Source organism: Phasianus colchicus, chromosome 2 (genome assembly GCF_987193195.1).
Source record: "Phasianus colchicus chromosome 2, bPhaCol1.hap1.1, whole genome shotgun sequence".
Taxonomy (NCBI): Eukaryota; Metazoa; Chordata; class Aves; order Galliformes; family Phasianidae; genus Phasianus; species Phasianus colchicus.
This window is the reverse complement of record NC_143437.1, coordinates 65,868,173-65,895,235: the sequence shown is the minus strand read 5'-3', so window position 1 is coordinate 65,895,235 and position 27,063 is coordinate 65,868,173. Positions and strand designations below refer to the sequence as shown.

General features: G+C 38.7%; 1 protein-coding gene and 1 long non-coding RNA gene across 5 annotated transcripts in view; one reads left to right on the top strand and one right to left on the bottom strand.

Annotated features, from left to right (window-relative positions):
• SLC16A10 (solute carrier family 16 member 10) overlaps positions 1-24,484 on the top strand; it is a 66,086-nt gene extending 41,602 nt beyond the window's left edge. For 3 of the 4 annotated variants that reach the window (XM_090135883.1, XM_031611247.2, XM_090135884.1), the window contains exons 4-6: positions 16,047-16,190; positions 18,793-19,021; positions 19,268-24,484. In XM_090135883.1, coding sequence (XP_089992009.1) covers positions 16,047-16,190; positions 18,793-19,021; positions 19,268-19,503 — 609 coding nt within the window. In that variant the 3' untranslated portion in view covers positions 19,504-24,484. The remainder of the gene's footprint in view (positions 1-16,046; positions 16,191-18,792; positions 19,022-19,267) is intronic. The other variant, XR_016464412.1, reaches the window with a different exon arrangement.
• On the bottom strand, positions 13,726-27,046 carry LOC149919081 (uncharacterized). The gene is made up of 4 exons (XR_016464413.1): positions 26,668-27,046; positions 25,007-25,965; positions 13,986-14,044; positions 13,726-13,806 (listed from the first exon to the last, which is right to left on the bottom strand). It is a non-coding gene; the product is annotated as an uncharacterized LOC149919081 (long non-coding RNA).
• Between the last annotated feature and the right edge of the window lie 17 nt (positions 27,047-27,063).

Below are 27,063 nucleotides of genomic sequence, written 5' to 3'. Positions count from 1 at the left end.
CCAGGTGAAGCCTTTCTGGTGCTGATTGGAGGGAAAGGATCACTTCTCTTGGCTTCCTGGCAATACTTTGCCTAATGAAATCAAGAATGCTGGTAGATAGATTAGATACAGCTGCTCATGTTTCTAGAGAATTGAAGAACAAGACCATACAAGTAGAAGTGTTGGTTATTATTTTTCCACCTTATCTGATCGGCAGAAACTCTGCCAAATTCAGCTCCAGTGTATGAAAGCAATTTGATGGAGGCTGTTTTTAATGTAATGTTTGTGACAGAATTAAGAAGTTGAAATGGCTGATTTGGTAAACGTGGTGATATAGTTGTCAGTAAACATGCTGTTTGAGATTTAAAGAATGGAGTGTTCTCACAGCTAAAACCATCATTTCTATAATTCTACATAAACTCACTCAAGAATTTAGGTGTGCTTTTAGAACCAAGCATATACTTTTCCCTATGACTCAATTTCAAAAGGTATTTTTTTTTAAACTGGACTCTTGAAAGAGGAATTTATTTTTATGAAAGTGTGAGTAAGTGAAGAACCGTATTTGCTGGTAAGCAATGATGTATAGAATTGTAGAATTATCTGGGTTAGAAAACACCTTCAAGATCATAAAGTCCAACCATCAGCCTGACTTACTGAGTGTTGCTGTATTCCTGGAGAACTCCCTGAAATGTCAGAAAGTCTCTGGGGATCTGTATTTTGAAAATCTGAATGTGAGTGCTGGAGAATGCCCCTGTGAGGGAACAGCATGAATTCTGCCCTTCAACACAAATACTTTAAATCCAATAGATATTTATGGATTGGTTTTTAAGCCTATTTTGATATGCTTTTGATAAAAATATATTTTATATACTTCCAAGTGCACCAGATAAGTTGAAGGCTAAGAAAAAAGTAGCTTTTTGTTAGTCCATCTACAGAATCACTGTTTACTTTAATCAGCTTTAGGAAAGGAAAATTACTTTTGTCACATTGTATACTGTGTTTTTTTTTTTTTTTTTTTTTTTAATTTAATACAATACTGGAAAAAGGATTTGACATTTGAACAACCAACAACTTAATATAATAAAACTTTTTGCTATTGAGAGTGGCCAGCAATATCCAGCCTGCTAGGTAGCTAGTTGCAAGTGCCTTAGAAAGACAAATCTACACGTGGTGCTCTGGGAAAGATTCAGAGGTGAAGTAGTGAATTGTTCTCCTAGAAGTAGCAGCAGGGTCTCCTTTTCTCCTGACTTGAAAGCTATGCCTAGCCATCTGCTCTACCTATGTGCTACCTATCAGAATTTCAGCTTCATTTCTGTGAATCTCAAAACACCAACTGGAACTTCTTGAGCCAGTTTCTGCATCTGGTAGTTCTCCCAGGTTTCCATTAAAACAGCTTGACTGGGACACCTGGCCTGTTTCTTCCTTCCTCCTACCCCAGTGCCCCTGTTTTCCATATGTGTCAAGTCCTATTTTTCCTTCCCTGAGCAGCACTTTCTATCAGTGTGATGGGAGCCCTTGACCACATGGCAAAGCAGGCACGGTCCCTGCCAATTGTGCCACCATCTGAGCCCGTGGGACCTAGATTTGGCAGACGTGGTGTGCTGTAGGCTGCTGTCTACTGTCTTGGCACTACAAGAGAGCCTGATGTTCCCAGGCAAGGTTTTTGATTGTTGCTGAGGCCAAACCTGATGTCTGCTTTTTCTGTGTTTCCTGAAGCACACTGGGATGGAGGATGCAAGTTGCGAGGCTTGTGGTGAAAAACAAATGCAAGTTTATTTCAGGTTTTGGAATAAGAGATATAGCCAAGTTTTCATAATTTTAACCAGGTTCGCTGTATTTGCTTGGTAGAGTAAATGTCTGCTAAAACCAGGGAAAAGAACTTGCCCAAGAACTTGGCTCTAACTAAAACTGAACAAATGAGCAAGTTTTATATTGTGCTAGCTGGCATGAATTACCAGTACTTGACTGATAGCCATCCACTGAATTTGAAACAGGTAGTATATTGGTTTTTGTCCTTTTCAGGAGAGGAAAAAAATGAGAGCTTTTAAAAATCCAGCTTATTTGTGTCAGATTCTGTTAGTGGGTGTCCTATTCCATATAATTATAGGGAATTGGGCTAGGAGAATTCTTATAAATAGATTTTGGCTTAATTTTATTGTATACTTATCAGTGATTGGGATTGTTGATTAGGAAGTTGATAGTTCATGGGATTACTAAACCACATGGCTATGCTGCTTCTCAGTTTTAAATTCATTCTAAACAGCTATTCAGCAGTTATTCAGTGAAATTCTAGTTTAGCCCATTCAGTTTTAAATTGTGACCACAACAGAAATCTCTGAGATTAATGTAAAACCTTCTTTCCAACTTATTTTAATGCAAACTATCTCATTCAAGGAAATGATTCTCTACATCTGAGTATTAAGTGTAACTGAAAGAAAGCATACCTAGTTGCTCTGCCACTTCTTGTACCATGCTTGTTCTCCTAAGAAATAGAAGATTTTTGTTTTTCAGGAATCCTAGGCTGATATAATGTATTTCAGTGCTGTTCTCTCTCTCTGATTTTTTAAAAAGTATCTCCTTGTTGTACACTGTTAATACTGAGGAGTGTAAGGTTGACTCTGTTTAAAGTTTGATATAATATGGTAGGTAGTTTAAAAGGAATGCTCCTGCTTTTTGTATGTTGTTTGGCAGAGTAAAAAGAAATGCTACTTAATGGGTGTTGTTGTATAATCTCTTATAAGGTAGGTTCAATTCAGTATGGATTTACGTATGTATCAGTTGTGACACGTTCACAAAAAAATGTGGCTGAATACTGTATTGTGTTTTGACAGCAATAAGTCATCCAGTGTGAGAAACACTGATCAGACTGAGAATAGCATCTTAACTCTTTCTGTGCAATGTTTCAGTCAGACAGTAATTTGTCTTGAGATGTTTACAGTATCCCCACCACCTCCGTTTCAATTCAAAATGTAATTCTGTGTAGCAGTTACTTTTATTGAGTGCCTCTTGTTGGTAATGATAGGTCCTGTCTTTTTTTAATAGTGTTTGACGCCTGCAGCCCTGAGTTTCAAATGTTTGATGGAAAAATGAATTGAATAATTAAATAATTCAAGAAAGTAATGCAAGTATTTATTACTTGTTTTACAACAGCAATAACAAAGATGAAGCAACAAAACAAACCTTTCAAAACAAAGCAGGATTGTAGGCAACAGAATAAAAATGCATATTGATAGAATTACCTTTTGAAGTCCCATAGCTTTTATTAATAAGGGAAACATGTACTCCTAAAGAATGGCCAGGTCTGTTTGAAAATTAGGCTGAGGGGTTAAATGTGATTATATACTTGGATGCAGAACTGCATCCTGAATGTGAATGCTACCATAACACTGTCTGTACTCTTAATATTTCAGAATAGCTCAGGAAACAGAGCTCTCAGTATTTCTCACCCTGCTTTGTTTCCTGTTTCTTAATTCAAGGTTGTAAATCTGACTTTATATTTTGATGCTTATCCACATTCATATTCCATGGTGGGTACATACTTGCATATGTAAAGACCTTTGGTTACAGGAGCTATGTGGAATGCATGTATCTGTGTGCTTCATGTTTTAGAACTAAAATATGTGTACCTGGCTGTTTTTTTCCAATATATTCCCTAGGAGAATCTGTTTTGAGAGGCAGATTTAAATACTGGATTTATTCCCTTCAGTAAATAGGTATTGCAGATTTTTTTTTTTTTCTTTTATGAATTTGTACATACCAGGAATTGGTTCAGCTAACCTTCAAAGAACATGGAAATGAGACCTGGTTCCTAGAACATAGGTAGATATTGCTTCAGTTTCTAGAAATTGCCACTGAGAAACAAAGCAGCAATCTGGATTCCGCCCTGAGATTTTCATCAACTGTACTGGAAAAGAAAACTCACCACAAAATAAAAATGTGAGGCTTCAAAGCAGCTGGCCAGCTGAAAGGTGTTCCGAAAAAAAAAAAATACTGCAACCTCAGCACTGTTGTTAGGTACAGACTTGTGTTCTGCTGGCACCCCATGTTACTGGAAGATGACATTCACTTTCTCTGCTGATAAACTGCTTTTCAGATTTGTGGGGAAACCTTGCAACAATGGAGTGAAGGGGTAGTGTCTAAATAGGCCTGGCAGCCACTAGTGGACACTTTGTATAGCTGTAATCCTGTAAAAACAGAGACCCTGTTTTTCACCGTGAAATAAAAGTATATTGTAGTATATATGTCCCGTTACTATACTTTTCTATATGAAAACAAGGAATATTGCATTTCATAAAAAACAACAGAGGAGACTCAATGCACATGCTGCACAAAGATAGTCAATTCAGCCTTTTCTTTTTATAGACCTCAGGAATGACTAGGAAAAAGTGCCAGTGAGATGTTCTTAAAAGGCCAGTCACCTGCTGCTCTGCTCAGTTAAAACAGCTGTGACAGATTGTGACTTGCCAGGTTGTCTTTTGGAGACTGCTTGGCCCATTTTGAGGGCTTGAATGAGCATTACCCAGCCAGGATGCATAGTGACCTTGGCCTCTCTTTCATCTGGATGCCACTTCTTTTCAGGGCATTACTTCCCCGTGGTCTTTCAGCTGTCCTTCCAATGACACCATTTACAGTAGGAAGATTTCTGGGAAATAAGAAATCATTCCCTTCTCAGAAAGTTTGGGGAGACCTGTTCATCTGCAGCCTGTAATGAAGAGATTGGTTCTTCTGTCTTAGCTTTCAAGATACCATGTTTCCATTACACTTCCACACGTTCCTTAGACTATGGTTGGTCAGTTTCATTGGCAATACAGGATCCATGTCATTTAATTTACTGACAGCTTCAAGGATTATAACCCAGGTCTTTAAGGTAGCTGGCTAATTTGGGGATCTTCTTTACAAAAAATAATTAGTGATGAAATATTTAGAGGCCTGATTGAGGAGCTTGGTATGATTTTTAAACCCTTGGCATTCACACGTTTTCCCTTGATGTATTGAACACTAATAGTGGGCGCTGCAGTTGCCAATTTGCAAGGATATAGTTATCTCACTGAGTTCTAGATTGTGTTCAGTCTTGCAGATCAAAACGCAACATTAAAAATGTACCTTTTGCCACATGCCAGGCTGTATTTCCAGTGCAGTGAATTTCTGAGGGTGGGCCTGTTGAATGGACAGGTATTTTTTCCTGGATTTGTTTCAGTTTTCTCAAAGTTCTGGAAGACCTTGGAAAGCTTCTGTGAGGGAATTCCTCCTGACATGCAGGGCAGTGATGGTAGTGAGCAGTTCACTGGGAGAAGAAACTCATTGGCAGTATTCCCAAAATATAAACTATCTAACTTTTAAGAATCTGTTCTCCTAGACAATCTCTGGGCCTACTGCAGTCATATTTTCTATGACTATAGTCAGAGAGAAAGGTCATAGTACTTCTGCAGTGTATGGAAGCTTTAAAGCTATGGATATAACAAAAAACATTAAAAAAAAAAAAAAAATTTAGGCAATCTGCTTCTCAGAGAAAGCTGATATGAGCTCAAAACTTACACCATAGTGATGAGGACCAGGTTTTTTATTCTGAAGAGGTGCATGGAAATAGTTGGAATCTCTGTGAAGTACTTGTTTATGCGTATAAACAAACTTATTCACCTTCTAGGCTTCATCACAAATTCAGATTGCTTCAATAGGCTCAGTTATCTCCTCTTCGTGGCCCAGTCTGTCTCCAGATTATCTCTATTTGTTACACTGAAGTTACTGGATCTAATTGCTATACCCATGTATTCTGTCCTTGTACAAAGACAGTGATGTCTTCTGGTCTGTACGTACTGACTTTTGCTGGAACATCCACTTTGTTCTTGTTCTTCAACAACAAGGCGTTTTTTTGGGTTTTGTTTTTTGTTTTTTGTTTTACCTTAAAAACAACATAACCAACAGGAAGACTTGCTGACATCTTGTGCAATCAACTCAGAAATGAAAAGCCAAGTTCTTGCGAGATCCTCTGTACTTAGTTTTCCTAGAAGCTTGTTCAGAGTTCTTGCTATGTACTTCAAAAACTGTTTTTGCTTCTATGCATTCCGTTTGTGAAAGGCCTTATTTATTCAGGAGTAAACAGTCTCTCTATTCTGCCCGTTTGAAAGGATAACCATTTTCCACATGTAAGTGGCACCTTCCCCAGGCAGAACTTTAAAAAGAAAAAGTAATTACAAAGAATGATACTGCAAAATACAAAGGGTATGGTGAACACCCAGAATACTCCCAACCAGAGCTGAGCTGCTGCATCTGCACAAACTAGAGGAGAGTTGGGTTGAACCTCGCTACAGTAGCTGAAGGACTGTCCACAGGACCCAAGCCATTGTTCTTAATACTGCTTTCAAATATTTTCGTAATTCTTCAAGGACACCCAACTGATATTGTGTTCCCTAAATACTGTCAGATGTGACATCTCTAGATGAGACTCTTGTGAAAAAAACAGTTTCAGTTACTGTTCTTGCTAGAGTGATCATCTCTGTGTTATGGTGGCAGTTCTGTAGTGTTCCCTGCAATGGAAAGTGAATCTGCTCAGGGAGTCATAGTAGATAGTTATTACACACCTTGCAATAACTGAAGCTCTTCAGGTGGTGCATTTTGTGTGCACAGTCCTAATCCAGCACTTCTCCCTTAAAGTTGTGTGTCTCTGGATTTCATAATGGAGTCAAATAGAAACATAGCTGTCCTTATGTCTGAGTGCAAAGAATGGCGAAAAGGATGACATATACTGAATGGACTGTAGTAACCAACCATCTGCCAACTTCAAGCATTTAAAATACATGCACATCCACAGTAAAGTACATACACATAGCACATCCTGAAGAAATTCAGTTCTTGTAAGGTAAGTATTGTCTTTGTTTTGTGAAACACTTGTGCTAAGTCATACATTTGCTGCTTAAATTTAAAAAAAAAAAAAAAAAAGTATAAAAAGTATTTAATTTCTGATCAGCATGTCTGGATTTTTTACTATTAAACTGGGGGAAACAAAAATCACCCTCCATCACCATGTTCACTTACTTTCCTTGACTGCTGTTGAAGAAGCCCATTCATTTCAACGGTTCTGTGATTTCTTCAGATCTCCATCACTCATTTGCCTGAAGACTACTACATTTTTCATTTCACAGAGGTTATTGCTCAACTGTAAAGATAGGATAGTAACTATTAAATGATGTTCAGTAACGGATAGTTGTGATAAGCTGAGAAAGTTATATTTATTGTTGATTTTAGTGCTACTACATTTCTCATCCACTTTGTCTACCGTTTTTCTGTCTCCCCAGAAAGACTAGCAAGGCTCTGGTTTTGTAAAGTCCTATGTAATTAAGCAGGTTATTTCTGAGACCCTAAATCTTCAGTGGCTCCCCATGCTTTACTTGCTTTTCTAATCTTTGCATTTATTTCCCTTCAGATCTCAACATCTGCTGCAGTTTGACTGCCCAGGTTAGTGAATTTTTCCCCCTTTATCCACTTCTGTAATTATCCTGTGCACCCATTTCTTTCCCAGTATTCCTCAGTGTTGATCTGGCAGTACTTATTCTTGACAATTATATCCACTTTTGATTTTTGGGGGGATGGTTGGTGGGAATGGAAAAAAAAAAAAAAAAAGAAGAAGAAAAAAAATCATATTTGTTATGAAAACATATTTAACATATGTTTTCCAAATGCACACTGGTCAAAGGTAAAAATCATAAGTACAAAAAGAATAGAAACTGAAAAGAATAAGTTGTGTGTGTATTTTGTTTTCCACTAGAAGTATTTGAAAATTCACTGCAAAAAATACAGTAGATAGCAGGTGTGTTCAGTTATACACAGTAAGATGTTGAAGGAGAGGAACAAAGCAGACGTCCCTGTGTTTATGCAATACCAGCAGATTGCAAGGTCTGAGTTCCATTCTAATTCCTATTCTATCAGTTTCTATCAGCATGCCACTTGGTATATTTTTTGGATAACCCAAACAACTGTACTGTCAAACAAGGATACAGTTCAAAGTCCAGAAAATAAAACTGCAAAATTTTTTAAAAAATATTTTGATTGGTAAACTCAGTTTTTTATCTTTTTGGGGTGCTTGAAGCATCTCGACCTGAATTAAACTCTTCAAGCGCCTGTGGCATCACAGCTAATTTTGTGCTGTTCTTGTACAGAGTAAAGAAAACTAATGATTAAAGCTTAGTAGAACCTTCTTTCACTCATATGCAGACTGGACTTTGTGTCTAGTTGCAGACAGCTCCAGGAAGTGCTGCCTACAAACCATCTTTAAGTCCTCTCTAAATCCAGGCTTGTGAATTTCTTTTCATGTATTACATTTACCTTTGAGGAAATGTTGACATCTATCCTTTTCCAATTAGTTTTCCCAAGTTGTCAAGTTGTGCTCTATTATCCAGATTTTTTTTTTTTTGCCAATTGAGGTAAAATTTTAAGTTCTGCTGAGTAGAATATTTCCTAGGAAAAAAGAAGGATGACTTCAGATTGCTTTTGGGCTGGAAAGAAAACTGCATAATAAAGAGCTATATCTCTGTAAGAGTAACAGAAACTATCATTATGATCTCTTCTTATTGTGTTTTAAAGAAAAATACAACTACTTGATTGAATTTCTCTGGGCCATGATCTGGAGATTTGCTTTGTTTTGTTTTTCTCCTTGTTTGCCAGTAGAATGAGACAGGCCCTTCCGTCAGCCCTGCCAAAGCTGAGGTGACTGTGAGCATGTCCATAAGTAGATCTTAAATCTTGAAGTCTTATAGATGCTCTCAGAGTTACGTGGTAGCTGAATAAAGGCTTAAGAATCTGTTTTGATTTCACTCAGCTGAATCCTATGGTGTCAGCAGTCTATTCCTATGAGACTCAACAACAGATCTGTTTTTCTTCTAAGTTTGGAAAGGCTAAACTGGATGTGTAGCCACAGATGTGTATTACAGTCATACTTAAGTGTGCTAAACAAAATTAGTTCATTCTGTAAGTTTTCAGTTTAGCTTTATAAACAAGTATGAACTTGCAAGTTTAAGTATGAACTAAGTATTAACTTTCTATTATTAAATATTAGCTTCTTATTATTAAGCATTATTTGCTAGTTGGTTCCCTCCCCGTAGCTGCTTTGGCAATCGGTGATAATTGTGTTTAGAACAACTAGTCAAAGGGTTTTTTTTTTTTTTTTAAAGGCTCAGTGCATACAATGTTAATAACCAGTGATTACTAATGAACTTTCCTGTAACTGGTTATTTGCACAGGATCCATTGTTATGGTGTTGCTTGATTCCTTAACACAAATTATATGGAACATTTGATTGCATTAGTAAATGCTACAATGATTTGAAAAGAACTATTATATTACAGAGTTCTACCAAGTTGGAGTGTGTTAAAAACAAAAACAAACCAAAATAAAACCCAACAACAACAAAAACAACAACAACAGTTTTTGAGTTATAATAAATAGCCAGTAAGAATGTATACGGGGCTATATACATCCATCAGATCACTGAATGGTGGACAATAAGAATCATAGTACTTACTCTAATTTATAGCTCATCTAATGTCAAACTAGAGCTTAACTAGTGTTAAAAATCTCCATAGCCTCTTTTGATCTGTGATAGCTGGCAGTTGTTCTGTGTTTGGAAAAACTTTCTTAATGTCTAACGGAAGGTCCTTTTGTGCAACTTGGGCCCATTGCTTTGTGTTCTGGCCTTCACACCCATTGTGGGCACCATAGACTATCCAGTTATTTGACTACAGACTGACTTTGTTAAAGGGCATATTTTACCATTTGTATTTTTTTTTTTAAATCTTCCTACAATATAAGCCTTTAAAGATTGTGCTTACTACCAGATCTGTATTTTGGGTTCTGTCCAGGTAGTCCATGTCTTTAGTAATGAGTAATGTCTGCAAATAGGCATAATAATACAGCTGAGGCTTTACTAGAACTGAGCTGGCTGTGACGATCACACCATACAGCTTATGAATTGACCCTTCTACTATTATTTTTGCAATATGATGGCATTATTGGAACGTGCTGAAGTTTGATCTGCTAGCCTTTCAGTTCCCTTTCTGAAGAACTGCCGACAGATTATTCTCCACTTATGCTCATTTATCTGATTTTTTTTTTTTAACCTCGTGGTGTTTTTTGAGCATCATTTACCTCATAAAGATTTTTATGAACCTGAATTATGTTTAGCTCACATTACCTGATGAAGATGCCCGGATCATTTTGAATTTCAGCTCTGTTTCATAGTACCTGCAGATGCCCTTCAATCGATGTCATTTGCAGATTTGACAATTATCCCTCAACTTCACTATCCATATTGTTAGTGAAAATGCTTATTAGTGTTAGACTGGGGCACACTCATTCTTTTTCTCAGTGTCTTTGAGCTTTCCCAGATATGTGTTCCTTTTCTGCCTTGTGGCTGCTTGAGCCAAGCCAATCCATCAGCAACCTTGTGCCCATTTCTTTAAGCTGTCTCTTGTGGCTCCAATGGGACCCAACCTCTGTTGAGACTGAAAGTGCAGTGGAAGAGGGAGGGAGCAGAAGTTGTGGGTCATCTCTTGCTGTGGTGTAGGGATTGTCCCATGCTTCAGGCTGCTCTGTCCCCAGCATGTTTTCTTGCACCATTCCCCAAATATATTTCAGGCCTCCCAGCTGACATGCACCCTTTTAAGACCTGGGAACTGGTTTAGTTGCTTTAAAAATGATCGCACTTTCTGACTCTATTAAGTGAAAAACTAGGGTTAACCTTGCCTTTTTTCTCCAGTTTGTCTTACACATCCTGTTGCCTATTTTGATCTCTGGGATCATACTAATTCTTCACATGTTCTTAAAGATAACGTTTCTGAGATAAATATATATATTAATTATTCTTTTTGGGGGCAAATTTCTTCAGGACTTGCTATTTTGGAAAACAAAACAAAGCTAATTTAACTGTATGAGTTTTTCTTCATTTGTCTGAATTCTTCGCCTTTTTCGCCTTAAAAAGTCTTTACAACAGTCAACAGACTAACTGTGATCTGAATTTAAATAAAACTGAAAATTTGAATCATCGATATAGGAATTATTCTATTTCATCTGCTTTATTTTGTGGAATAATAGAAAAATCCCTGATTACCATGTAATAATCACATTCCTGTTATTCTTCTGTTGTTATGTAGATTAAGTTGACCGGAGTTATAAAGAGGAACTATCACTGCTGTAGCAAGTGCATAAACAGGAGTTATCTGCAAGTCTGCAAGTTGTCCAAGTTGTCACATTTTTGTCATGTGAATTTACTTCATTTCTTAAAAAAAAAAAAAAAAAAAAAAAAGCTCCTTTATCCGAGATCCATTTCTAAGGGAGTGCTATCATTCTACAGAAGGTATTAATAGTACTATTTCATGCCTTCTGGCATGTCAATCACTTTTGCAATTGATGTTCAGGAGTCGATATTATTTCAGAAATTCATAGAATCATAGAATGGCCTGGGTTGAAAAGGGCCTCAATGATCATTGAGTTTCAACCACCCTGCTATGTGTTGGGTCGCCAACCACCAGACCAGGCTGCCCAGAGCCACATCCAGCCTGGCCTTGAATGCCTTCAGGATGGGGGAATTCTGTCCCTTTGCTCTTCTTTTGGTCATCAGTAAATATCTTTTCATCAGTAGAGTCTGTATCAGAAATGTATTTGCCTTAAATGATCTTCCATGTGCCTACTATCATAGAATTTTCTGACAACTGATTTCTCCACATATTTTTGCTCTTTGTGCGTGTGTGTGTGTGTTCTTCTCTTATAGAATAAACTGATTTATCTAGAGTTATTTCATGCTATGTTTTTCAGTACATCCTGAAACTTTCAACCTTCTGGGGCAGTTGACATCTCATGCACATCTGCATCTTAGATACTTGTAGTCATGTTTCACCACTTGGTATTTCAAGAAATCACAGTTTTGCTTTGGATATCTATTAAAACTCACATTCTTCTGGAAATCCTGAAGAATGCAAAGTTTGTGTGCACTATTCTTTTACCAAAAGAACCCCCAGCTCCTTCAGAAAACTGTGAATTTGGAACAGATAGGTTTTACTGAAATATTACATCCAATTTACTTATTGTAAATCTCTGTGAATATTTCCTTTCTTTCGTTTAAAACCAGTGTAAGAGTAATGTCAGACATCAGGACTTGTAGCATTTTTTCTATATGAGCTTTTGATCGTGTTCAAACTTTTCTAGGTTATATTTTGCTGTTGGCCATCTTTTTCAGTGAGAAAGAGATTATGCTCCATTTAACCTACTAAGGTTTTATTTGATTGGGAATTCCCCAAGTGGAATATACCCAGGAGGAAAGGAATTGATAGAGAAAAAAAAATTCTTACTAGTTTATTATTTCTTTTGAATTTATGTTCTTTGGTTCTTGTGGTTGGAGAAAAGAACTGGATCAGTACTTGGATTTTTTTCCCCCCTGCATCATGGATTCGCTGCCTGGACATAGCTACATGTGTATGCAGTGAATAGAAGATCTTGTCAAAATCTGTGTCTTGACTGGATGGAGAGTTACCTGAGAGAGTATATCAGTAACCCTTACAGCCACTACCACGTGACTAATCTTTATTTCAGTCTTATCCTAAAATGAATGAGAATTTGTACAGTAAGATCTGTGTATTACCCTGATACAGAGAACAAGATTGTAAGGTAGAATGCTGATGCCAGGATGTATTCAGTTCTATTGTATACTGTCTACATCTTGATTTGGAAAATGGGATTATACAAAGACAGCTTCTTCTAAAATAGTAAAGAAGCGGGTGCTAGTCTGGCAAATCATGCAGACTTTTAGCTGACTCAGTTCCATTCTTCTTTCTGGAGCATGGAAAAAAGAATCTCAACTTCCTTTGGAAAAATGCTGTGTATTCTAAAATTGGAATAAACGGGGCGGGGGGAGAAGCATACAATTCTTAATTTGATAATTCCTTTGTTTTATTTGCAAACTTACAGCCTTCGTAATTTGGAAGTGTGGCAGAACTGATGTGTCATAACTCACTGTTCAGGGATCTGCAATGCCAGATTTCCTTCAGAATGCTTTTCTTTGGATCTGCATTGTTTGTACTGGTTAGCTCAGGCAAAATTGCAGGTTTCTTCCATTCTTGAAAAAATTAATTTGCAATTCACCATGCATACAGCTGTAATGGGAAGAGCTAGGTATGTTACTGAGTCTGGACAAAACCTGTGCTTTGGCCTTGGTGTTTGCTGGGTGCATAGGTCCCCATTTGACTGCCCAAGAAGTCATGTAACTCTAACATGTATGGTTCTACAATGGCCAGAGTGTGTTGATGCATGACATGCTGTCTGGGAAGGTCCATAAGCCATTATCCATCATGGGATTTTTGAATAGTTTTTGTCAGTTAAAAACGTGGAAATCTTGAATGCTGGAGTCTTGCTGTTTAGGCTGCTTCATTGTAAATAAATGTATTTTAATTATAGTTACAAGATGTGTCTGTAATTCCATAATTAGTTAGCAGTTACAATACTGGATTAATTCTGAACCAGTGTATTTTCAGATATCAGTTAGTGCTGCTGTTACTTACATGTTAGTGACTGTAACGCTGGAGACTGAATGTGCTGTTAAGGAGCATGGGCTAGAATCAGAGGATATCGCAGATGGGAGGGACATCCCGGAGATCTCTGGTCCAACTCCTGATCAAAGCAGAATCAGCCTTGAGGTCACACTGGCTGGGTCTGGAAAACCTTTCAGGACAGCCTGCTCCACTGCCTGTGTCCTCCCATGGAGGTGTCCTGCTGCATCTAGCTGGAAGCACTCTTGGAGCTTGTGGTGCTCTTAAGAGGAGTGAACTCCTCTAAAGATACGTGAAGCTGAAGATAAGTAGCAATTATTTTTCTCCTTAAGTTGGTTGGATCTAGTATCTTCCCCCACCCCACCCCGCTGTCCTGAGAGGGCAGCATTTCACCCTGGGAGCGTTGCTTTGAGAAACCCGGTTGCTCAGTTGTGAGAACAGGGTTAATAGTTATCTAGACGTAGAGCTTTATCTTACCTCTTGAAAAGCCTCTGGGGAGTGGATAAATGAGGTCTGCTAATTAAACAACCTGGAGGCTGCAGAAACATGAAAGTGGAACAGGTGAGAAGAACGGCAGAAAATTCCAAGGTTTCTCTGCCAGCTCGGCCGGCAGGTGTTGACAGAAGCATAAAGGTGGGGATGGGAAACTGCCAGCTTTTCTTCTCCCCTTGCACGGGAAGGATTTAATGCAGCAGTTTGTTTGAATGTCACTCCAGAAGAAAAATTCAGATTCTGTTCCCAAAAACAAGAAAAAAGTTGTCAAAAATAGAAATAGCAAGTGTATTTCCTCTGAAGCTAGATTTAATGCTTAAAAACAAAACAAACCCACCTCTTATTTTTCTTGTTTTCTGACAAAATCTATTACATATTAGACAAATTGATACTAGATCTAATAGTTTTCTGTGATATGTAAACAAAAGGCAACTGGTTTTATATTTAGGAAAATCAACCATAGCTTAGCAAACCATGCTTATGTTGGGGAGAAAAAAGGCTCAGCTTGTGTATTAACAAGAGACTCTTGAGTACTTTATAGTCAGGGAATAAGGATTCTGTAGTTCAAAATTGTAGAATCATAGAATCACCAGGGTTGGAAAAGACTTCTAAGAGCATCCTCTCCAACCATCCACCCACCACCACCATTTCCCCACTAAACCATGTCCCCATACAGCATCCACACATTTTTTGAACACTACCAGGGACGGTGACTCCACCGCCTCCCTGTGTGGGAATACGTCACAGAATCAGAATTATTAATAACAAAAACTGCTCTGACTTCTTACTAGCGAGGTCTGTCAGTCTGTAAAAAGAAAAACAACACCTGAGGCAAGGTGAGTGCATCATTTCTTAAAAATCAGTTTCTTCAGTCTGCTTCTTCACACCTCTGAGTCTTCACAGTTTCTTTTTCAGAGGTAGTTATGAGCATAGAGGTCACAGGATTACACAAATAATTTCTGCATCTCTTCATGCATATTTTGACATATTTGATGTTGCCAGCAGCATTTCAAAAAGTGGTTAATGCAAAAGTCTGTGTTCTGGGTAATTTCTGGTTTTTGTGGCTGATTTAACACCCTCCCCGAACAAACAAATCATGAAACCCATCCCAAAACAACAGCAACAAACAAACAATCACATGGAATTCTTCTGCTTTAATACTCATAAAAGCTATTCCTTACGATTCCAGAAACAATGTAAAGGAAATCCAAACCATCCATCTAGTCAGTCTCGTGATTTTTTTTTTTTTCCTTTTCCTTTTACATGACTCAGAAGCTTGGAATTACTGATACTGTTAATTCATCATATCTGCATTTGATGTTCTACTGGCAGAACTGGAGGTAGTTGCTGTAGTTGCTTTAGGTCAGAGTGGCTTGTGAAACTATTTCTCCAGTCAGTCTGCCCTACTCTCCGTTGCTATTAATGTACCTGCTCCTGGAAGGCCCTGCCTCTGTGTTTGGCACTGCAGAGGGTTCCTGCTCCTCTTTCTCCTGATCCCTGGATGTTGGGACGAGAGCCCCTCCTGCCTGCACTGTCTGCCTCTGCACTCTGCCCTTTTCCTTCTTGCTCCTCCCTTGAACTTTGTTGTAAGTTTGGTAGAATCTGTGTCTGTCTTAATGCACAGAACAGGACTGTGCTGATACTTATTAATGATTCAGTGCTTTGGGACTTCAGTATGCCCTAACCAATGAAGATTGAGGATTCAGCATTATGCTTCATCCTTTGCTAGTGCATGAAATGTGGCTGGGGGAGTGTTTCTGAGTTTTTAATCTTCTGGTATTAGCCTTGTTGCTTTCTTGAATTAAGGTCCTTAAATGTGATGAATAAAGAGAAAACACATTCTCAGGTTCTTTTCACTGTATTGTACTTAATACTGGTAACCCAGTGCAAAAAACTGTCCTGCCCAAGCAGAATAAGCAAGTTGATTGTTCATAGCCATACTTGAAGTCACAGATTCACAGCTCACCTCTAACTCAAAAATTTAATGGATTTTTCTTCCTTTTCATTTTAAAACAAGTTAATTTTCTGAACCCTCTTTTCAAACAGATGAAACATGTGGAAGACAGATTTGGTGACAGTGTGCAAGAAGAAGTGCTTCTGCTGTGTCTGGGCATTACTTCAGGAATTGGCCGATTGATCTTTGGCAGAGTTGCGGATTATATTCCTGGTGCAAAAAAAGTTTATTTGCAGGTACGTCTTCACGTGGTTTTGAAGGAATATATATGTACACAAAAAGCATCCTGAAGGCTTTGATTGCAGGTAGGTAAGTAAACAATAAAGTGGCTGAAAATTTTAGTCCTGAGAGATTTCGGCACTCTCGGAAGCAACGTCTGTCTGGCTGTTGCTACTCATGGGCCCCTGATGCAAAATATGTGAATCTTTCTCCTGATCTTTTTTGATTCTTATACTGAGAAACTGTGGCTACTGCTTGCTGGCAATTTTCATCGTTAGCTCGGGAGTGAGAAAACCTTTGATGATTCTGTAGGTTCTTCTTTCCCAGTTTTATCCATAACTTCTTGATAGTTACTGATTTCTTCAAGTTCCTCCATTTTCCCGTTCTCCTTTCCTAATATTTCTTAGGTGCCATCTTGGTGTGGTGTTTCTTCAGTGCATAGCACATGCTGATATGGCCAAAGAGACTATTACAGGTGCTTAGTTGAGAAGATTTTGCTGTGTGAAGTAGGTTACTCACAGTCACATGGAGGAGGTAAAGCACCAGTCCTTCAGTTTCCAGAAATGTGGAAGCTTGAGAACGAAGATGGAAGATGGATGCCCATTCCATCCACGCTTATGAGCACTGTTTTTTGAGAAGTGGCAGTTTGTGGGTTCCTTTTTTTTTTTTTTTTTTTTTTTTGAGAAAGCTGTAATTGCATGTTACCAACTCCTGAGTGTTCTTGAGTTGTTGTTTTTTTAAAAATGAGAAGTAACAAGGGAGACATCTGATGGCTATTCTCTGTACTACATTATTCAGAGCAAAAATGAGAAAGACCAACTTTCTGAAGTGTCTGTTGCCATAGTTGCATGCATTTAGACTCCCTGATGAAAGAGCCTGGAGCCTAATCCAGGATTTGGATTGATTCAGTACCTGTTGTTACAGTCTTAGGAAATTTCACTATTAAATTGAAAAGTGAAAAGATAGCATTGAGGTGTTACATGATTTACAAAGCACAGACACATTCCATTATTTTTGTGAAATACATGTCAAACTTGCAGTAAAACTCTGCAAGCTTTTTTATTCTTTTTGCTGGATGGAACTGAAAGACCAGGGATCTGCTTAGAACGTGAATTCTGTTGCTTTTAAGTAACATTGCTTTCACCAAATTTTAAGGGAGGAAAAACGTGCAAAGCTCTGTCTCTTCATCTTCAGCTCTCCTGTTTCAAATGAGTGTTTTTTGGAGGAGAAGTGAATATTCACAAGTGTTATTCTGGGTCACCCAACAGTTCATACAATCATCTTATCTTGTGCAAAACTATTTAAGAACCAATGCAGATGAAAGTTCTTTCCTCTTAGAACTGTGCTCTCTTACAGTTGAACAACTTACAAGAGCTCTGTCCAGTAAAATCAACCTTTAGCTTTCTCTTTCTGTGCTCCTTAAGTGCCGAATTTTGCTTTGTAAATGTTATCTTTACTACTAAAATTATACATTCTGCCTCTTCCAGGTAAAACATAAAGATTCTGGCTTTAGTGCTGTGTGTGATCTTAATATGATAATGTGACTAACCTGGTCAACAGCGTCTTGTTTAGAGTTTGTCTACATATAACTATATAATTTCTTGGTTATAAATACATCTTAATATTTGTATTTTATGTATCAGAATACAGAGAACTGAGAACTTCTTCACTTCTACCCTTAAATTCCAAGAAGTTCTCCAGTAGTTCCTACCTCTGTGCAGTATTTCAAATGTTTTCTTCAGTATGCTAAATAAATTACAGAGCCCAAAGGTAATTTCTATACTGTCCTGAAAATTCTCATCTAGTCGTCTTCTCGAAGATTTTTCACAATGAACTCATTTATTTGATGTCACTTACTGTTCAAAAAGTTGTGATGTCTGGGCTTGACTTTGTTTTTCTTGTCATGTTCTACGGGTGAGCAATGCATAGTGTGTGTGCCTTGTTTGGAAAGGTGGGGCATTGGGTTTCCATGCTGACATAAGAATGGTGCATAAGCAAAACTTTCTTTGATTTTCTTTGAAATGACTTCTGCTTCGTTTTGTTGAAAGATGGATTTATTCCTTTAATTTACTGTGAATAGCAATAATGAAATTCATAGATTATGATCTTGGAAGATTAAAAATATGCAAAGATAAACACAGCAATAGAAATACAGCAAGATGCCTTTATATGGAAAAATTGAAATGAAGCTTTCAGGTACCATCTCTGAATATAAGCACTGATATTGTTACTAAAATTACAACAGTGAGGAGTCTAATTACAGTGAATTTTAGTTATATGATTTTTTTAATATCTTTGTGGGTTTTCTTTGTGAAAAGAGCGCAGAGCAGTTTTGCTTGAAATGTTGGCGTGCAGGAAATGATGCCCTTACACAGTACCTGTGGGTACAAGTGTGCTCTGGGAAAATTGAGAAACAAGCTTTGGAATCCCTTTAATTGCATATTATGACAGTTCCAAGTGTTTGTTTTATTTGTTTTTTAATTTCTAACAGTGGTAATGTGTGCTTATTTATTTTAAAGTAAATATGGACAGACAATTGAGCAAGAAAGCTCATCTCTTCCAGTTATTTTGGCTGATTTGATGCAATATGTTTTTATATTCTTTTTTGGTCATGTTTAGGTGACATCATTCTTCTTTATTGGCTTGATGTCGATGATGATTCCAGTGTGCCACGTCTTTGGAGGTCTCATTGCTGTCTGTCTCTTCATGGGCCTGTTTGATGGGTGTTTCATTTGCATTATGGCTCCTATTGCCTTTGAGCTTGTTGGGGCTCAGGATGTTTCCCAGGCCATAGGATTTCTCCTTGGACTCATGTCAATACCAATGACAGTTGGTCCACCCATTGCAGGTGAGAATAAATATGTTCTGTAGCTATAAATAGGCTTCTATAGTTGCCAAATTGTCTGTTCCTATAATCATATGCATTGCATTTACACTGGATTTTTTTCTCTCTGAGCTCCAGAATATACAACAAATTTAACTGATGCTTCTGGGTTATTGATGTACTGGACTTCTGAAAAGTTTGCTTCAGACATGCATGATTTTTGTATATTCCAAAAACATCACTGTAGTTGATTTTATTTTGTCTTTCCAGGTTTGCTTCGTGATCGCCTCGGTACCTATGATGTGGCATTCTACCTGGCTGGAGTCCCCCCACTTATCGGCGGAGCGATACTGTGCATCATCCCCTGGGTCCATGAACGACATAAGTTGAAAGAAAGGGCAAAAACTGTTGATGGAGAAACTACTGAGAAAATGCTGGAAAATGAAAGCACTTTGGTGTCAGATGCTGCGGAAAAGCCAGTCAAAGAAATGGAATCAGGTGTTTGATGCTTTCTTTTCCTATACAAGATGGACTTTCTTCTACCAAAGCTACATTTCTACTTTTTGGCTGAAGATACTACATGATACTAAAGATGTTCTGAACTGCTGAAATTGCGAAACTGCTCTAAGAATCTTTTATACCATTGAACTTATTTTGATGAGTCGTTGAGTTTGATTTCAAGCCACGTTTTCAGAGTATTTGAAGTTTTGTAGCATTAGTGTATACATGCGTAGTGATTCTGTGTGTGAAGAGAATATTTTTCTAATTCATCAGAATGTATTTCTTGGAAGTATGGAAGCTGTGTTTGGTTCACTGACCCAGGATTCTTCAATAGCTTGTGTGCTCCACTCAATGCAGGCACACCCAGGGGTGTTTTATACTGGAACATTTAGTAGCTCTCAAAACTGATTTCATTTTTGAAGTTTCTCGTGCTGTTTTACAGTCTTTCAGAATTCTGTATCATGATTCTATTTAGTGGGGAAATATTGGTGGTAGGTGGATGGTTGGACAGGACGATCTTGAGGTCTTTTCCAACCTTGGTGATCCTATGATTCTATGAATGTGAATATGCATATTTTAGATTCCCTTTGCTCTCACTGAAATCATTTAGCATTACAAAGTTAAATTATTAAACATCTGTTTTGTTTTCTCTAAAACCCCCAGATGGCTCAGTTTAATCATTCACTTTTTGCAATGATTCACCTTTTCACAGTACCCTGAACAAAGAGATGACATTTTGGATGGAACCAGGTTTTGGATATGCACAAACTGAGCTTAGAATGCAAACGCATTTGGAAGTACAGCTGCTGAATTACAGATTCTTGATACTTTTTGGTAACACAATTCTATTGATGTGTATATGATGTTTTCAGCCAAGCGTCAGTATTCCTGGTGGTGGTTTTGAAATTGTACTGACAGCAATACTTCAGAGCAGGATTGTGAATTAGCCTAAATTTCAAATTATCCTGTTGTTCCCTTCAGGTTTTTGTATTTTTCTCCTTAAAACTGAGACAGCTTTAAAGATGCATCCTAAGTGCAATACTATGAAATCGTTCTTGACATGTGAAAATAAAGGTGAGCTATTAAAACAACTTTCAACAAGATATTTGCACTAAGTGAACATGCAGCTTTATTTTAGGTCTTTACAGCTCTGTTTTGTATTCAGACATAAAGAAGTGTCTTTGCACGTCCTATTGGTTGCTTATCATACTGAAGTATGTCTTGATTGCTTATGTGTTCTTAGGTATTACGTACTGTTTGTCAGGCGTGTATTTCTGGATATCTTCTTCTCTGAAAAATATTTGAAAACATAATACTTTCAGATGAAAACAACGCATTTATCTCCAAAACACTTCCAAGTGCATTGCTTACCTGTGGGTATGGATGAGCGGTGCAGTGGGAATGCCTGAATATTCTTTACATCGAGTCCATTGAGCATTTCTGTAGTCTTCAGGAGTGTCATAGCAAAGAGTAAACTGAATGCAATCTAAAGATGAAGTGCACCCTGAAATGCATTTTAATAAGTGGCAGTGCCTCTTCTTTATGTGAACCACAGAAGGATATTGTTTTAAAATTATATCACTTAATGTCTCCTCTATTTCTGTTGTTTTTCCATTTTTCAGCATTGTAGTAAACTGCCAAGAACGCCCACAAACACTTGTGATCTGAAACACTCTATTAGCAGTGCTATTACTTGAAATGTTTACATCTATCAGCTTAAAGAAGTCTTAAATGGAATCACACAGAACATCTCAGTTATCGAAGACCAGCACTGATACTTGGTTTGTATTGTAGAATTTCAGTTCTCGTCTCATGGAATGTTGGAAGGAATTGGATTTTACAAAGTTAATGGAGTATATAAGCGGGACTTAGAGGTGGAAAACAATCCTTACAGCAGCCGTCCCTTTGGGTTCGCTGAGATCTGTGCTTCTGCATGTCCCAAGTACTCGTGAGAATTTCATTAAAACATTAATTGCTAATTAAAGCAAGTACAAAATGCTGCCTTTAGTACAGAAGCAATAACAGCAGCTCATGCTGTTCCAGTCTGGCGTATCTCTGCAGATGCTGTTTTTCAGCACTACCGCATGTGTGGGCCGTGCAATGGATTCTGCTGATTAAGTATGATTAAAAACCTCTTGTTTCCTTTTGCTTTGTGACAAATGAATATTCACCATGGGTCTTACATTTCATGTGTTCTAGCTTTGGGAGTTTGTAACAACAGTTAAAGCTGCTTTTTAGCATTAATGTGATTTGAAATGTCACGATGAGACATCTTGACGTAACTGTGGCACCTTCCTGACTTGGTGCTCTGAGTAAATAAAATAGCCAGCAGAGAATATAAAGCAAGTGCTGTTAAGATTTATAAATGATACAGAAAGGATGTAACACTAATATGGATTAATTATTGTTAGACCCTTTAAAAATGTATCCATACATAAAAAATTCAAATATTCATATGTGAGTAACTAAATATGTGATTCCCCAAATCAACTGCATTTAAAAACAAAACAAAATAACCCCAAATAGCGGCCTTGGGAAGGGAACTCAGAAGGAATGATCACATAGCAATGACCAGAGCAGTATTAGAATCAGATGCTGAAATCAGGATGGCAGGCGGCGGATGCAGAGTTAGGACTCATGAAGTTAAGTTGGTGCAGTGCTGTCGGAATACTGAACCTACTGCTGATGCCAGTGCTTGTTTTACAGCGGTGCTGTAACTGAAAAGACTTCCAAAAAATGAGATCTCAGAAAAGGCTTTTAAAAAAAATGAATGCATGAGGATTCTGATAGCATCTTTACTGCCAGCTCATGTCTACTGGGAAAATGAATGTCCAATAGAAAAAAGTCTGTATTAGACAGAAGTGTGAGAGGATTGCATCCTAAAAATAGATAAGAAGCAGTCAAAATGGAAGTAAAATTCAGATTGTTGGCAGTGAGATTAATTAAGCATTGAGAAACTTGCATAGAGACATACTGAGTGCCCTGAGGCTGTGAAAGTGAGACTACCAATCTATCTCCCCTTTCAAAAAAACAACAGATAAATGTCCATCACAAACAGCAGCTGGTTGGTACACTTCATCAAAAATGACAGCATGGTGTAGAAATGTTTCTTATTTTGAAAACTGGGAGGAAAAAGCACCAAATATTTGATTTTGTTTCATCTGAATAAATATAAATTTTTTGTAATTAATTTTAGGTGTGGAAGCCTGGTCATAGGGAATCTATTGAACGCTCATTTTGATGATGTAATGTGTCAGATCTACTCCTGTTGGGGCTGGATTCTGTAATGAAAATACTGCTTCAGTTCAACAGAAACCCTTAAATCATTCTGAAATGCAGATGGATCCCTCTCTTAAGAAGTTTGTGCTTTTGTATACATTGCTGTCTCACCATATAAACAGAATAATCCTCTTCCTTTTTTCCACTGGATACTTTCAGGGTAAGATACTGGGCAGAAACAGCTTCGTTTATGATTCAATCTGTAGTCCTACTCTGTGCTGTGACTGCATACACTGGATCTTAAAAGCAAAACTGACTTTGAGTGAGGGTTTGGTTTGATGGTTTATATGGCGATGCCCTTTCAGTAGGTACTGAGGTCTTTGGAAATCTTAAATCTGTTCAGCAAGGAGTCTGAAATAGTGCCAAGTCTTCATATTCTTATTTTCATCTATGCTATCCAACAATATACAAAACAAAATTTATGAAAATTATTGTTGGATTTATTCTGGCTATGTATTTGTAGACTGTTGAAGTATCAAAGATCTCAAATGCCTTTTTTACCATTCAGAAATTCTCCTTATTTCCAGTGACTCTTCATGGACCTCCCTCCATTGTAGAGTCAAAGGTGGCCACAAGTTCTGTTCTGTGATCATATGTGAGGGTCTGTTTAGGATCAGGTGAGGTAAGCATTTGATGCTTTTCTCTTGGCTCCTCATGCATTATGTTTGGATGTGTACATTCCTAAATTCTCACTGAAGACACTGGATTTTCAAAGCCAATGCACATCCTATTGTATATGGATAGTGCTTCTCATGCCTTGTCCCTGCATTAAACCTTTGAGCAGCCATTGACTGATGGAGAAGGCATTCTCATGGAGTGGGAGAGGAGGCTGAGGCAGCCCAGCAGAGTGCTGAGCTGTCCACACATAGATGAAGGCTTTGATCACGTTCTTAATGTATAAAAAAAATACAGACACCACAGTTTCAAAGCAAAAATGCCCTGCTCAGTTGCTTGCACCGGGGAGTACATGTCAGAGAAACAAGAGATGCATCCTTGTGGCCCTGACTGGAGTACCTCAGGACAGAAATCACTGCTACTACCCTGGAATCATCCTGATGGGTGAGTTTAAGCACTGTGCTGGCAACCTTGCTCAGCTCGTGGGGCAGTATAGGATCTGGATCCCACCGTGGTAGCTGACATCAGGCACCTCAGTGCATCTGTTGGAACCAACCCTCTGCAAGGAAGAGTGTGTGTGTGTGTGTGTGCGTGCATATAGGTAATACCATGTAGTTTGGCTGGGGCATAAACAGTCTGCATTTAACTACAGGAGCTGCAGCACTTGGATGCGACCGAGAAAATAATTTCATTTACATATCTCTGTTGACGAGCATAGCATCACTACAGTTCCAGACAGTGAGCTTCTTTTAACGCTGGCATATTTGCAGTATGCCTTTTAGTCTTTTCTATATATTGTGTCAACATTTTAAATGTTTCAGAACTGTGTGTTGAGTGATTTTATACTGAAATGTGTGCTAATATTGGTAACGCTGACGTGTTTCGCTGTCTTTATAGACCTCCTCTTTTGTATGTTGTTTTGGATATTAAAAGATGCACATTTTGCCAGGCCTTAACTCCATTCTTTAAGATTCTGCATTGTTAGAAGGGTTGAAAGAAAAAAAAAATAACATTGTCTGATGTCTTTCATGGTGCTATAATAATTGTGACCAACCTCAAATTACCCTGAATAAAGATGGTAGTTCTTAAGTGCCCCATTTGTTACTGCATGTATCATTTTTCAGTCCCATTTTCCCGCACAACCTTTAAGTTTTTAAAAGGAATTCTGTGTTTTAAAGGAATTGTGTTACATTTTGATACTGAGTCTCAGCTGCAGCCTTTAGTATTAAAGTCCGTCCCTGCAGCTTTCGTTACCACTGTGATCTGACTGCCCCTATATCAGTATTTAGTGCAGTGCACTTTTTTTTTCTAATGGCACTGACACTCCAATTTGAAACCAGGGCTTTATAAACCTGAACTACCACCTTCCAGCAGTGCATGCTTCATAAAATTTTGTCTGCTGCATTTTACATGCTGGAGTTTCAATGTCAAACTTTGCTAAACTGTTACATTCACAACAGGAAGAAGCAAAATTGAGGAAGGGAGGGAAAGGGGTAGAACAAACTTGCGATGTATAAATAAATAAGTGGGTTTGTTTGGCTTCAAGAACTGCCAGTGCAATTCAGAGGACCTTTGATCACGTCCTGGCCTGCCACCACTTTCACCTCGACTCACCTTGGCAGCACGAGGTGTTTCCTCATTGACAGCTCCAATACATCACAGGAGTTCACTCGCCTTTCCTTTGTAGCAGCGCCAAATATTTCCTTTTCTTTCAGAAACAAAGCTGATGCTATTGGGAAAACATTCCTATTCATTCCAAGCTTATTCTCCAGGCTACTTGTATGTCAGATGAAAATCTGAAAAAAAGATGCCTGAAACCTTTTCCTAAGAGCCCAAGTGTCGCTGTGTACAAAACCTCTTTGTAAGTACAGAACACACCAACACACTTCTCTGCAGAAGCCTCCTTATGGAATACATTACAAATACATTTGCACATCTTCCAGTGTACTCCTGTACATTCCAAATACTGCCTACCTACAGAGTGCTTTAAAAAACCCATGAGCTGCTCAGAAGAAGCAGAGCAGATTTACACAGATGTCTTAATGTAAGCCATGAGGAGACCCTATGTACATGTGTGTGCACCTTGGTGCACTGTCCAGGCATGACAGGGCACATTCACCACAGCAAAGAGACCTCTTGTGCTAAGTTGTCTTCAGAGCCCGGTATCAGTTATAACATAGTTCAAAAATAAATAAATAGGCAACTGTTTTGTCTGAGCCAGTGCATAAAAATAGCACAGTGAGAGCAGATCAAATTAATTCTAGAGAAATTCTGTCAGGAAAAAAAAAAAGTCTCTTCAAAAACACCAAAAGCAGCCCTCTGCTGCATTCAGTGAGTGCTCATTATGCTCCTCAGGTATAAAGAGAGCTGTTAAAGCGTGGTGTAGCTGCACTCTGTCAGGTTTGTATGGAGAAGTGCACATGCCGAGAGTATGCAAGCACAAGTCGCAGCTTTCCCTTGTTTTACACATAGCAATGATGCCAATGACCTTTGATCAGTAAGGCAAAGCTTTATGTCTTCAAATGATCCAAGATCTTGCTTTTGTTCATCATCCAGGAGAGGCAAACTGAGCACTAAAACAAAACAAAAAACTTTTATAAGAAAAGTATCTAATGAATTACAAGCTGCTTTTTTTTTTTTTTTTTTTTTTTTTTTTTTATAAACTTATTTAGAAGTTTAATTATTACACTTCTGTTGTTTTTCAGCCCTTTCCCCTCCAGATCAGGGGAAATGCACCATTTTTTCTTTGCGTTGCTTGTACGTCAGCAAGGAGCTCTTAGAGCACTGCAGCTCACCAGAGCGCCCGCAACAGAGGGGGATGTGTGTGTATATGAGTAACGCCAGGCACACAGGCTGACCTCCCGGAGGAAGAGCTTTCACAGCCTTCTGAGAAGCACCGAAGAAACCTTTGGGTGTCACTGACCCTGGCTTGGAGATAAAGGATCGTAAATTGGATCAGTCAGCAACAAGTACAGCTTTCCCTGGAAGATTGTAAACGCTGCACGATAAGAAAAGAGAACTCGTGCTTTTCATAAGGACTCTCCTGTTTGACTCCTGAATATAATTAGAGCAGTACTGCATAATTGGATTGTGCAAGTGCAGTAATAACGGCCTTTAAACAAATTGCCAGGGGATGCAGATGGTCACAGAGATTGCAAATACATCACAGGCAGAGAGATAGCGCAGCTAAGTGTTCTTGGAAAAGACAGACTGCGTTTTTCTCAGGCACTAGAGATAAAAGGAAAAAAAAAAAAGCAGAGAGAATTTATAGCCACCGCTTGTAGCTGCCACGCAGCATTCCAGCTCTCCTTGAACTCCGGCACTCCGGGCCGGGCCCACCGCCCTGTGGTGCAGCACCTGTCCCCGGCTGCCCTCCCCTCACACAGCTCCATGCCGTTCCCTCGGGCCCTGTCGCTGTCACACAGAGCAGGGCTCAGCGCTGCCCCTCCGCTCCCTGTGAGGAGCTGCAGCCGCCATAATGCCCCCTCCTCAGCCTATTCTCTCGCAGACACCCAGGGCCGCCCCGCTGGGTGCCGCATCTCAGCACACCCCGCCCGGAGCCCGGCGCGCCCTCTGTGGGCGGAGTCGCCTCGGGCGCCATTTTGCACGCCTAGCGGAGCGCCGTCTCCATGGGAACGGGTCCGGCCGGGGCGGCGCGCCGCAGAGCCCGC